General features: G+C 41.5%; 1 protein-coding gene across 1 annotated transcript in view; it reads right to left on the bottom strand.

Moving 5' to 3' along the window:
* VPS53 (VPS53 subunit of GARP complex) overlaps window positions 1-14,804 on the bottom strand; it is a 180,233-nt gene that overhangs the window by 45,007 nt on the left and 120,422 nt on the right. The window contains exon 18 of the mRNA XM_075852929.1: window positions 13,571-13,719. Within this exon, the coding sequence (XP_075709044.1) occupies window positions 13,571-13,719 (149 nt within the window). The remainder of the gene's footprint in view (window positions 1-13,570; window positions 13,720-14,804) is intronic.

Raw genomic sequence — 14,804 nt, 5'->3', positions numbered from 1 at the left:
TCTTCCATAGGTAATACTGGAGGGGTTGTAGAAATAGCATCAGAGATAGAGTCAGAATGAAGGATAGGCCAATATTTTTGTAAAGTCTTGGTAACCTGATAGGAACAGGCATCAAAGGTGCCAATGCATCTGATGTTGGAGGAGTACCGAGTGAATTTCCGACTATGTCTAATATCGGTGCAGGACTGAGTTGATTTCTGACTATGGTTATATAAGAGGTCCTTTCTGTCTGTCGCCCTGGCATATGCCCTACGTAGACATTTCTTCGGGTAGCCAAGCAAGAGAAATTTAGAAAAATTACCATCAGATTCAGTTTGAAAGGATCACTCATCCGAGCAATTTCTCTTGCCTCTCAAGTATTGTCCTATTGGAATGCCCTTCTTAAGAGCGGGAGCATGGAAACTTCCCCAATGTAAAAAGCTATTTGTGGCTGTAGATTTGCGGGAAATATCAGTCTGGACAGCACCACCAGGGTCCAGAGGGATCTTAAGATCCAGAAAGCTGATTTCTTTGTGAAATATTTCATGGGTGAATTTCATACCAATAGAGTTGTTATTAAGTATAGATTTAAAAATAAGTAAATCCCCATCCCAGAGAATAAGGATATCATCGATATATCTCCCCCAAAAAAGAATGTGACAAGTGAAAAAAAAGTAAATCTTCAGTGAAAACAATAGTGTCTTCCCACCACCCTAAAAATAAATTACCGTATATGTCGGCGTATAAGACGACTGGGCGTATAAGACGACCCCCAACTTTTACCCTTAAAATATAGAATTTAAGATATACTCACCATTTCGTGCAGGAGCGCTTCACTATGGACATCGGCGGCAGGACCCAGGACTCTGTCTCTTTGAACTCGCGCATGCGCAGATAGGCTGCTTCATCGCGCGAGATCTAAGAGGCAGGGAATGAGAGGAAAGGGAGATCTACGGAGGCTTACAGAGATGTTCCCTGGCGGCTAATACCGGCTTCCCTCAGATCCGTGGCGGATTCCGTGCATCTCGGGAGCCTGTGTACCGGACTGCAGGCTCACAAGGTAAGAAACAACCTGTGTACAAGACAATATCCGGCATATAAGACGACCCCACACTTTTGACATTTTTTTAAGGGTGTAAAAAGTCGTCTTGTACGCCGATATATACGGTAGCATAAGTGGGTGCACACACAGTGCCCATGACAGTGGCTTTTAATTGATGCTAAAAGTTATGATTAAAAGTGAAATAATTGTGTGTTAACAGAAATCGAAGAAGTGATAACAAAAATTTGTTGTGTGCGTGAAATGGAGTGCAATATTCCACAGCAGTAAGGCCAAATTCATGCTGAATGTTTGTATACAAAGACTCAACATCGATACTGGCAATCATGGTGGTAGGAGTAACGTGGATCTCCTGGAGATGGTGTCCTTCGTATCCCGCAGAAAAAAGGGTAGAGATGTGACAAAGGACAAGAGCATCTCATCTACATATAGACTAATTCTTTGTGTGAGATTGTCATTCCAAGACACTATGGGCCTGCCAGGGACAGGGTGAAGGGCGTTATGAATTTTAGGTAAGGCATAAAAAGCAGCAAGTGTAGGGCTTGGATTGAACATTCGTTTTAATTCATCCTGCGTAATAATGTTTTGTGTCTTAGCCTCAGTAAGAAGAAGGTGTAGCTCTAATAGAAGGGAATCAGTAGGATTTTTTCCAAGGATGACATATGTGGTACTGTCATCTAATAGTCTGTGGACAATATGAACATCGTCACCATGGTCCATAACCACAATGTTACCACCCTTATCAGACGGTTTCAGGATTATTTGTTCCTTTTGGCAAAGTTCGTCTAACGCTAGTCTCTCTGTCTCAGTAAGGTTACTCAAAGCTCTAACTTTATCGGGTTTAAGTTTTTTCAAATCTGCACTGACCATTTTGTCAAAAATTTCAATATGAGCATATTGTGGGAATGATGGAGTTAGTTTTGAATTCGGTCGTAATGAAGAAAAAGGGCAAAAAGGAAGACACTATTATTGTGTGGGGGGCACAATTACGGCGTGGGGGGACTATTACTGTATAGGTGCCAGTTTTACAGCATGGGGGCACTATTACTATGAATGGTACAATGGCGGGCACTTTTTCTATGTGTAGCATAATGGGGGCACTATTATTGTGTGTGGCACAATAGGGGGCACTCGTACCGTGCTGGCTACTAAGGGCGCACTATTACAATAAACACTATCTGTTTACCACTATTATAAAATAAAAAAAATTCTGCATGCCTTCAATCCTAAAAATGAAGGGGCCAGAGTACCGTTTTAGTGCTGCAGACAATGCCTAACTTGTCCGCCTTTCCAGCCTTTGAAAGTTGGGTGGTGCACAACTCTGTTCAAGTGAATAGGGCTGTGTTGCAGTTCCCTGAAAAGCGGGTGGCTGGGGGAATCACTGTGCAGGGAAAATAATTTACTAGTGCTGCAGCACCTTCATTCTAAGGATCAGTGGAGGTCTAGGCAGTCAGACCCCTAGCGATATGCCATCACTTAGGGTCCTATACACTGGCAGATTTTCTGCCTGTAACAAGTAATCGATCGACACTATAGCAAGTCAATCAGTGCTAGTTTAGCTTTATTTACATACAGTAATCATCAGTAGTAAATGTCAATGAATGATCGTTAAGGCCCTTTTGCACGGGCCAATGATGGGGCATATGAACGCTTGCTTCCAGGGCAAGGATGAGCCGGTAAATGAGCAAACGCTCATTCATCGTATGATCTGCTGGTTTATGCAGCAATAAATATTATCGTTGTCAATAGCACATTTCCCATGCCAGCTGTAACAGTTATCTGTATATTCACGCCCTGGCTGCACGGGGTATGTGCGAAAAGGACGTGAATATACAGATTGTCGGCATGAAAGGGTTAAGGAGCAAACGAGCACCGATCAACGAGGACAGTGTAATAGGACCTTTAGTGCGGTCGTTCGGGTACAAACAGTTTCATTATTGTCAGCAGCACACTCCCTTTTACATGGGGTGATATTCTACAAACAACTGATGATTTAAATGCCCGCATAAAAGATCCGATCAGCTGACAAACGAGTGCTTGCTCGTTTGCCGGCTGATCGCTGTGAATGTTACATAAGCTGATGATCGGGAACAAGCTTTTGTTCACTAGTTCACCCAAACTTCGGCCCATGTAAAAGTGCCTTTACTTTACTGGGCAAAACTCCTTTAACTATATTTATATTATACTGAAAGTCTAGATAAAGGCCCTTTTACATAGATAATCGGCCGATTCAGCGAGCGCCGATCAATGAGACATAGTTGAACGGTGCTCGTTTGTTCCTGTCACACGGAGCTATGCATGGGGATGAGTGGTTTTACACAGGGAGATGTGCTGCCAGCAACAATATTTTACTTTTTTAAAACGATATGATAAGCAGATGAACAGGCGTTTGCTCGTTTATCTGCGGATCGCTGCCCTGTTTACACAGGGCAATTATCGGCAACCAGCGTTCTATGAATGCTTGTCTGTCCGATAATCCCCCAGTGTAAAACCCCATTTAGTCAGGCTACCAACACTATATAATAGCCACACATATAAGACAAGCAATGGTTTCTACTCATATCAGGAGGGGTTATAAGGTCATCGCTAAACAATTTGAAATTCAACACTCTACAGTCAGAATGACGGTTTAGAAATGGTGTTCTCAAGACAGTTGCCGATCTTCCCAGGAGTAGGCATCCCGGCAAATTTCATCCAAGGTCAGACCGTCTAATGATCAGAAATGTAAAGACCAAAGAATTACATCACGTAACCTACAGGCCTAGGTAAGCACATTAAATCTTTATATTCATGACAGCACAATTGGAAGAAGGCTGAACAAGTATGGCTTTCATGGATGAGTGAATAGAAAAAGACCCCCCTCTCCAAAAATATAACGGCAGCACGACTTAGGTTAGGTAAATTGCATTTGAAGAAACCACAGAAGATCTGGAACAACGCTGTAGATGTTTGGTCATCATACACAGTACTATGTGTGACGAAACCCAAACACCGCTTATCACCATAAACACCTCAAGAGACCGATAACCTCCTACAGAAAACATTTGCTTCAAGTTATTGTTGCTAAAGGTGGTTCTACAGGTTACAGAATTATAGGGTGTACTTTTTTTGGAAAGAACGGCTACATATTGAAATCTATGGTGTTTTTTGGGATTGTCACCAGAGGTTATCAGCTTGCTTATAGAAATTGGTGAGGACCAAACATTTGTTATTTAAACCATGATAAATAAAAACAGAGAACATTTTCTAAGCTATCTATCTGCCACCTACTGTATACTACTGTGCTGTAACACCGTGAGCATTTTATAGGTTTTCATTAATATCATGTCTTCGTAGCTCCATGACCTACAATAAATAAGACCGTAATCTCTCACAATACAAATTATAGTTCATATGGGAGATCCAGGAGTTTCTGATTTAATCATGCCTATGAACAAGTAACTATATCATAATAATGTGTAACCCAATATATGGTATATGGGAAATACACCAAATATAAACCAAAAGTATGTACAAATACACTTTAGACTTGTAAATTATAATTTAAAACACTAAAGTATGCTCATCCTGTGTATACAACAAAGAATAGTGTGTTTTAAATAATATAAACAATATAAAAGATCCAAGTAGACTGGCTTAATTATATGAACTTGGTCCCAGGACAAAACATAAATAACTAAAGGAAATGTGAAGCTTGCCCATACTGCTGGAAAAGCTGTACAAACCAGGTGTCTAAATAAGCCCTGAATGGTACCTATAAACCTAGCCAAGAACAGGGGGAGGTTACTCAGCAATCAGTCTGTTAAAGTAGGAGAGAAAACAAAGGGGACCAGCAAATATCAATACAAACACTCACCCAAGGAGGGACAAAGGGAAAATGACTAGAGGCTGGAAAGTATAACACCTTTAGGCACTGTTCACAGTTTTTTTTTTGCAGGCAGAAAAAATCTGCTAAGAATACCTTCAGGTATTTGGAGGCAGATTTTTAACTGCCTGTGCTTTTTTTCCCACTTTGTTTTTTGCCTGTAGCCATTGTATCTAATGCAAGGACCGCGGGCAAAAAAAACCTGCAAAAAATGCTCAGAAATGAGCGCCAGAGTTTTTTGTTCTGCCTCCCATTGATTTCAATGAGAGGTCACAGGTAGAAACCACAGCAAGAAAGAACAAGCCACTTAGAAAAGAAAAAAAAGTCTCTGCCTCCCATTGAAGTCAATGGGAAGCGTTTTCGGACATTTTTTGGCGCTGATTCAGACACGTTTTCCACGTAAAATCAGCACCAAAAAACTGTGTGAACTGAACCTTACAATTAACATCTATGGTAAATGTTGTAAAAACCTAGTTTTTATATTTGTAAACAAAAACATCTACAAGTGTAATGATGGTTACAACCATATACTTTGGAAAGTAACAGCAGATAAAAAATTGCAGAATGGTGTAAGCCGTTTGGGTGTATTCGCCCAAACACGGGGAATACGGTGTTACTGAATATTTCTGAAATTCAGACTAACAGGTAGATTAAATTCTTAAAAAAGCTACTCCCAAAATAGACACTCATCACTTATCCTGTGGATAAGTAAAAAATGTCTAATCGGAAAGTGGCCCTACCGCTAGGACCCCGACAGACCACTAGAACTAGAGCACTCCATTCCTCCTCAATAAAATTCTAGCTGCCTGCAACCACCTTGAATTTAATAATAAATCTGTAAGCAGTAAACTCCGAAGGGTACAACAGGTGGCTGCCAGAATTGTAGTATTTATCAGTTCTAACATTTTTTTATCATGCATATATAGCTGTGAATCAGATTTCAGTCTTTATTTTCATCCAGTAACCACCAGTTTTGTGTTCAAAAAGTCTCTTGTTGATGAGAGATCAGAACCTTGAGGTGGATGGGTAATAGCAGCAGCAGATCTCACCAGGTCCACTCTTGTAAGCCAATAACAGGAAACTAAGGCTACAGCGGCAATTGCTCACCATGACTGGACAAAGGTAAAAAAAAACGAATTGTGTAGTAGGCGAGAATGTTAACAGTGGGCAAAACGTCTAAGGCTCAGTTCACATCTGTGTTGGGGTCCCGTTCTGACATTCCATCTGAGGTTTCCATCAGAACGGGACCCTGAACAGACACGAACGGAAACCAGAGGTTTCCGTTTCCATCACCATTGATTTCAATGGTGATGGATCCAGCGCCCATGGTTTCCGTTTGTATCTGTTGTGCACCGGACCCGTCATTTTGGCGGAAGCAATAGCGTAGTCGACTATACTATTGCTTCCAGCAAAACGACGGATCCGATGCACAACAGAGACAAACAGAAACCATGGGCATCAGAGCCTAAGGAATGTTTACAGTACCTTGATGAATCCGTGGCACAAAATATTGTGGCCACTAAGTGAATATTTGCAGTTCCAAATTAATTTAACACATTAATGGTCCGTTTTGTTCCCCAGAAACCGTGCCACACCTGTCCATGGGTTGTGTGTGGTATTGAAGGCAAACCCTATCCAGATGTTGCACTGTTTCTAGATATAAAGCGGACCATTTTTTCCCTTTCCCTGGACAACCCTTTAATGTACTTTAGATGACACCAAAAAAACAAATCTGAAAGTGGGTTACTCACTTCATATAAGTATGAGGTATCCAGACATTCAGTAACGCAGCCCTATTGCAACAAAACTCAAAACATTAAACTGATATTTCCTAAATTATTATTCTTAGAAGATTGACAAGGAAACAGAGTTTTTCCTTTTCTAGGTCTATCAGAAATTCTGAGACAATTTAGTAAAGTTTCAATATTTTATTGCTGTTACTCAGGAAAAAAAATCTAGTTTACTGCTATAGGTACCAGCTCTTCTGGCTGGTCTTTCCGCACAATGCAAAAATAAATTTTTTTACAAAAATGTAACTTTTCATGACCCTCCTGAACTAATGTAGCAGTATGCAAAATGTATAAAGTTTTTACACTGAGAATCCACCCTTGGAGCCTTTTGGAAGATTACATATGAGGATATTTCATATATACAAATTTCCCAAAAAGCACATCAGCACACCATAACCTACTTATGGGAACCCTTATGAATATGTAGGCTATAGCAAGGCTCATGAGGAGAGCCCGATAGCCAGAGGCCCCATGCACACGACCGTAATTTTCATCCGTAGTTACGGATGAAATTGTGGACCCATTAATCTCTATTGGCCTCGGATACCTTTCCGTATATTTACAGATGTGTGTCTGGGCAGTAGAAATGATCCACAAATTATCGAACATGTTCTATTCTTGTCCACAATTGCGGAACAGAAGTCTATGGGTGCTTTAGTAATTGCGGACAACTACGGATGTGTATCCATAGCAGTCAGATCCGTATTTGCGGACAGTCAAAAACAGAAGTGATTAAACCAATTTTTTCTTTAACAGTATTGCAAGAAAATCAGCAACATATTTTTTAATGTGATTCGAAAGCACACTGCCAGGAAAATCAAATTGTATCAACAAATAAAAACAAAATGGAGAAAAACGAAAACATTTAATTTATATAAAAACTTCTAGCAAAGAAAATATGTAAATATATTTGAAATATCAAATGGGCAACTTTTGAATAATTCTTGATCCACTTAAAGGGGTTGTCCAGGAACACATTTTATTTATATTTTAACTTAATTGGACATATTTAAGTAAATCTCTAATATAATGTCTGTTTACCTGTGGCAGCATTACTCTGTTGTGATCTGCGGGCAAGTGACCGCACCGAGAGCAATTTTTTCATTTCCTGTGACGTTCCGTGTCTTTGCTCAGTCAGCACTTCCGGCTGAGAAAACCACGGCGCGTCATCAACTACATTTACAGGCAGTGGACCGGGTGGATGTTTCATGAGCTCTTCATAGCTCCGCCTCCTCTGTTCCCACAGCCTGGAAACATAGTTGATGACGCGCCGAGTCTCTACACAGCAGGAAGTACTGGCTGAGCAGAGACACGGAACGTCGTGCTTGTACACGCACCCTCCTCCTATCTCAGAGGTCTCGCACTGCCTGCCCGTCTCCTCTAATCTCCCACCCCACCCCCCATGGCCCCCAACCCCCTGCAGCCCCCACCTGCGCTGAGCCCCCCCGACGGCTCCCCCCGATGTTATATACAGTTATTACAGGGGATATAAAAATACAGGAATGATGGGGCCATCATCCCTGAATATAACTCCCATCGTCCCTGTGCATAACCCCCATTATCCCTGTGTATTACCCCCAGCAACACTGTATAACCCCCATCATCCCTGTATATAAACCCCCATCATCCCTGTTTATTACCTCATCATCCCTGTGGATGATTAGGTACTACACAGGGATGATGACGTATTACACGGATGAGGTAATACAAAGGGATGATGGGGGTTACATATAGGTAGTATTCAGGTATGATGGAGTTCTATCATCTGTGTGTATAACCACAACATCCCTGTGTATAACCACAACATCCCTGTGTATAATCCCCATCATCCCTGTATATAACCCCCATCATCCCTGTGTATAACCCCCATCATCCCTGTGTATAACCCCCATCATCCCTGTATATAACCCCCATCATCCCTGTATATAACCCCCATCATCCCTGCATATAACCCCCATCATCCCTGCATATAACCCCCATCATCCCTGCATATAACCCCGTAGGTCCCTCTATATAACCCCCATCGTCCCTCTACATAACCCCCATCGCCCTATGTGATAATCACTGGGTGTGTCTGACTGTGCAGGGAGCTGGGTGACTGTAATTAGAGCAGGGAATGACCTGTGGATAAAGAGGGGTGTGGCAGTATGCAAATAGCTGAGATGCTGTGGAGAGAGGAAGGGGGGATGGTAAGCTGTCTCCTCAGATGCAGCAAGGGAACATGGGTATGGTGGGTTACAAGACAGGAACAGAAGCAAGGGATGTAAACAAACAGAAAGAGCAGCAGTGACGATGGAGATCAAACAGAAACTGGTTAGAAAGTATGTAGGTGGTTTTAGGGAAGGCAAACCATGGTTGGGGGACACTTTTTAGAAAAAAATTTTTTTCCTGGCCAACCCCTTTAACCGCTTCCCGCAATTTCACGTACAGTTACGTGACGGGAGATGGTGTTTTCCCGCAATTCCACGTAACTGTACGTGAAACAGATGGAGCTGAGCCAGCGACATCACCGCCGGGTGACAGCTGTATGTTACAGCTGGCACCCTGAGGTATCGGCCAGGACTGGAGTTGGCTCCGATCCGACCGATTAACCCCTCACATGCTGCGTTCAATAGAGATCGCAGCATGTGAGGAGTTTATAGCCACCGGCACCCCAGCAACGTGATCGCTGGGTTGCCGGTGGCTGCAAAGGCGATCGGAGGGCTAATACTTACCTCCCGGTCAGCCTGTAACGAAATCCTCCTATGTCCCGTCGTCGGCGGGGCCCAGGAGGCTTCCGGTACCATCGGCAAGATGGCGCCGGCCCAGCTTCCGGCTCAGAAGCTAAGCCGGCGTCATCAGCAGTGGGTGTCCGTTGTATGTTACAGCGGACACCCCGATCTATCGCCAGGAACCGGAGCTAGCTCCGATTCCTGGCATTAACCCCTTCGATGCAGCGATCCATTGTGATCGCTGCATCCTAGAGGTTTGTAGCAAATCGGCAGCCTTGCCACGCGATGGCAAGGCTGGCGACTGTTACTATGGCAACAGGAGCCCTAACAATGGACTCCTGTCTGCCATTACGTAAGCTGATTAGGCCCCGCCCAGAGGAGGAGCCTGATCGGCTTGCTGTCAGTGAACAACTGACAGTTACAATACATCGCACTACATAGGTAGTGCAATGTATTAGAACATCAAACAAACGGTTGGACATTCAAGTCCCCTAGTGGGACTAAAGTGTGTAAAAAAAAAAAAAAGTTGTAATAAAATAAAACACAATCGCCCTTTTTCACTTATCAAGTCATTTATTATTGAAAAAAATAATAAAGCCATACATATTTGGTATCGCTGCGACCGTAACGGCCTTAACTATAAAAATATTATGTTATTTATTCCGCACACTGAACGCCGTAAAAAATAAATAAAAAAAACACTGACATAGTTGCTATTTTTTGGTCACTTTGTCTTCCAAAACTTGAAATAAAAAGTGATCAAAAATGGTACCTATAAAAACTATAACTCGTCTCGCTAAAAACAAGCCCTCAGACAGCTCCGTCGACGAAAAAATTAAAACCGTTATGGCTCTCACAACTTGGCGACAGAAAAAATAAATTCTCTTTACAAAAGTAATTTTATTGGGCATCGGACTGACCTGCAGAATAAAGGTAACATGTAATTTATAACGCGTGGTGAACGCTGTATAAAAACAATCAAAAAACAGCAATTCTGGCATATTTTTTTAGTCACCTTGCCTTCCAAAAAAAAAAGGATAACAAGTGATCAAAAAGTCGCATGTACCCCAAAATGGTACCAATAAAAACTACAGCTCGTCCCGCAAAAAAAACAGCCGTCATACCACTACGTCTATGAAAAAATAAAATTAGTTACGGCTCCAATAAGCCAGGAAATAAAAATATGCAGTTGTGCCGGCCCGAGGGGAACGTTTCTTCTGTTTCAAGTGGCGAATTATCAAGCCCCTAAAATTAGGGAACCAGGAAGGGGAGGGCCCAAACATATCTGCTGGAAGCGAAAGGTGCCTGTATTATACCAGGACAACACTTCCCAGCAAAATTCCTCAAACTGCAAAGATCCCGAGTGTGGACCAAAAGGGGAATAAGGACCATTTATTAGTGCGACACCGGACTGTGCAGAAAGAATTGTGTCACAGCGTAACAAATATCTATGGATTATTTTTTTTACCCCATTATTATACCACCCGACTATGCCCCTTATATACTCTGCCCGGCTTACATGTACCCCCACATTATAAACGGAAACACCAGTAAGACTCCAAACAAAACTACTACAAGCAAAATCCACGCTCCAAAAGCCAAATTGCGCTACCTCCCTTCTGAACCCTACAGTGTGCCCAAACAGAAGTTTACTTCCACATATATGGCATCGCCACACCCGGGAGAACCCTTTTAACAATTTTTGGGGTGTGTCTCTCCAGTGGCACAAGCTGGGCGCCACATATTGGCATATCTATGGAAAAAATCCCATTTTCACTCTGCAACATCGAGTGCACACCAATTTCTGCCAATCACCTGTGGGGTTAATATGCTCACTACACCCCTAGGTGAATACCTTGAGGGGTGTGGTTTCCAAAATGGGGTCACTTCTGGGGGGGATCCACTGTTTTGGTCCCTCAGGGACTTTGCAAATGCGACATAGCGACCAGAAACCAATCCAGCAAAATCTGTACTCCAAAAGCCAAATGGCGCTCCTTCCCTTCTGAGCTCTACTCTGTGCCAAAATAGCAGTTTATGACCACATATGTGGTATTGCCGTACACAGGAGAAGTTGCTTTACAAGTGTTGGGGTGCTTTTTTTCATTTATTTGTTGAGAAAATGAAACATTTTCAGCTAAATCTACGTCTTATTGAAGAAAAAGGATTTTTTTTATTTTCACTGCCCAATTCTAATAAAATCTATGAAACACCTGTGGGGTCAAAATGCTCACTACACCCCTAGATGAATTCCTCAAGGGGTGTAGTTTCGTGACTCGATTCACTTTTGGAGAGTTTCCACTGTACTGGTACCTTAGGAGCTTTGCAAATGTGACATGGTGTCAAGAAAAGAATCCAGTAAAATCTGTGCTCCAAAAGCCAAATGGCGCTCCTTCTGTTCTGATCTTTGCCGTGTGCCCAAACAGCAGTTTATGACCACAAATGGGGTATTGTCGTACTCCAGAGAAGTTGCTTTGCAAATATTGGGGTTCTATTAGTCCTTTATTTGTTGAGAAAATGAAATTTTTTTAGCTAAAGCTACGTCTTATTGGAAAAAAATGATTTTTTTTATCTTCACTGCCCAATTCTAATAAAATCTATGAAACCCCTGTGGGTTCAAAATGCTCACTACACCACTGGATGGATTCTTCAAGGGGTGTAGTTTCCTAAATGGAGTCACTTTTTTGGTGTTTTCACTGTTTTGGTCCCTTAGGGGCTTTGCAAACGCGACGTGGTCTCCGCAAACCATTCCTGCTAAATTTGAGCTCCAAAAGCCAAATGGCGCTCTTTCCCTTTTAAGCCCTGCCGTGTGTCCAAACAGCCTTTTATGACCACATGTGGGTTATTGTTTTACTCGGGAGAAATTGCTTTACAAAAGTAGTGGTGCATTTTCTCTTTTTAGTCCTTGTGGAAATTAGAAAAAATTAGCTAAACCTACATTTTCTTTGAAAGAATGTAGATTTTCATTTTCACGGCCTACTTCCAATAATTTCTGCAAAAAACCTGCGGGGTCAAAATGCTCACTATACCCCTAGATAATTTCCTCAAGGGGTATAGTTTCCAAAATGGGGTCACTTTTGGGGGATTTCCACTGTTTTGGCGCCGCAAGAGCCTTTCAGACCCGACATGGTGCCTAAAATATTTTCTAATAAAAAGAAGGCCCCAAAATCCTCTAGGTGCTCCTTTGTTTCTGAGGCCTGTGCTGCAGTCAATAAGTGCACTAGGGCCACATGTGGGGTATTTCTAAAAACTGCAGAATCTGGGCAATAGATATTGAGTTGCATTTCTCTGGTAAAACTTTCTGTGTTACAAAAAAAATAGATAAAAAATTAATTTCTGCAAAAAAAAAAAAAAGACATTTGAAAACTTCACATCTACTTTGCCTTAATTCCTGTGAAACATCGAAAGGGTTAAGAAACTTTCTAAATGCGGTTTTGAATACTTTGAGGGGTAAAGTTTTCAAAATGGGGTGACTTATCGAGGGTTTCTAATATATAAGGCCCTAAAATCCACTTCACAACTGAACTGGTCCCTGTAAAAATAGCCTTTTGACATTTTCTTGAAAATGTGAGAAATTGCTGCTAAAGTTATAAGCCTTGTGATGTCATAGAAAAATAAAGGGATGTTCAAAAAACAATGCCAATCTAAAGTAGACATATGGGGGATGTTAATTAGCAACAATTTTGTGTGGTATTACTGTCTGTCTTACAAGCAGATACATATACATTTTGAAAAATGCTAATTTTGCAATTTTTCGCTAAATTTTGGTGTTTTTCACAATTAAATACTTAATGTATCGAGCAAATTTTGCCAGTAACATAAAGTCCAATGTGTCACGAGAAAACAATCTCAGAATCGCTTGGATAGGTAAAATCATTCCGAAGTTATTACCACATAAAGTGAAACATGTCAGATTTGAAAAAATTGGCTGTGTACTGAAGGCCAAAACAGGCTGTGTCCTTAAGGGGTTAAAGTACTTCATCTATAGATTGTGTTCTAAAGGGCTGGCCTCAGACTTAACTATAGATTTCCCTCTGACAATTCAAGAAAAAAACACAAAGATTGATTCTAGCAATTCTGCTAAACAAAATTACTTGGATCTTGAAAGCTACCAAATGATATATGAAGGACTGTATTCTACGAGTCAATCAAATCTTTAGTAACTTACTTTGCAAACTTGATACAGAACTGAGTGAAGTATTTTCGAGTAGATGCCAAGTTATCTCGTATAATGGGGACGTTCTGCTTCACATGTAGGATAATTGAAGTAACATAGGGACTTTGATCACCAACATGTTCCACATTCTGCCACTGCATCTGTATAGCAAAATTTAACAAAACATCAAAAACAGCAAATATATTTAAAGCTAAATTTAGGAAATTAATGTTAAAGCAACATCACAAATGCTAAACGAAACACTAATTAAAACAGAGAAAAAGAGGGACTAATCAATGAAAAACGTCACCTATAAATACATATATTGATGTTCTATACAGTTTAACCACGCAAGTGTTTTATTTTCAGTTAAAAAATGTATATTAACTGATCCATTGACAGTCCCCTTTGGTTTCAATAGGATTTTAACTTTAAGGCCTCATTCAGAGACGTGTTCAGTCCAGCAAATACTGTAATCATGTTTTCAGTACGGGACAGTATTCCAGCAGGGAGGCTGGTACTCTGCGCATCAGAGATAACAATGATGCTAGGAGCCCGGCTCCCTAAACAGTGTTCAGTCCAGGAAATACTGCCGACATACGGTCTGTATATCACGGACCGAACACAGCCGTCTGAATGAGGCCTTATTAAAAAGCCATTCAGTGTGCATCCAACTATCCCCCTAACTAGTAAATGTGTAGATCCTGAACAGTGATAAAATTTACTGTCGAAGAACAGTTTACATAATAATACTAAAGACTTTAGAAGTTTAGCTGAACTAGTAAACTATTTAATAAGCATACATACAATATGATGCTCCACTTTTACGGTCACCTCCGAAAATTCCCCTAAACTATAGTATTCTGTAAATACCTTGATAGACGCCGATTCTGAATCTGTAATTTTCATCTTTCTACTCACTTGCATTCCCCCGCTGTAAACCCGCAAACGAGTGATGCACTGCATGCTGATCCATAGAGAGGACTCCTAAGCTCAGCAATACAATGGAGAGGACTACTTAGACGCGTCCTCAACATGCAGTGGATGACCCATTTGCGGGCTAACAGCGGGGAAATGCATGTGAGATGTTCTCATATTAGGGGTACCCTACTGGGGACTCTCCTCTATTAGCCACAGTGTAGGGCCATTAGAGTGGAGGGCTGTCGCACCTGCCCATGAATTACATAGTCGGCCAGCATATATCACTACATTTCCCCTGTGGCGGCTACTGCATAGCCAGCTGAAG

This window comes from Rhinoderma darwinii, chromosome 2, assembly GCF_050947455.1.
Source record: "Rhinoderma darwinii isolate aRhiDar2 chromosome 2, aRhiDar2.hap1, whole genome shotgun sequence".
Taxonomy (NCBI): Eukaryota; Metazoa; Chordata; class Amphibia; order Anura; family Rhinodermatidae; genus Rhinoderma; species Rhinoderma darwinii.
This window is presented reverse-complemented; position numbering and strand designations above follow the sequence as displayed.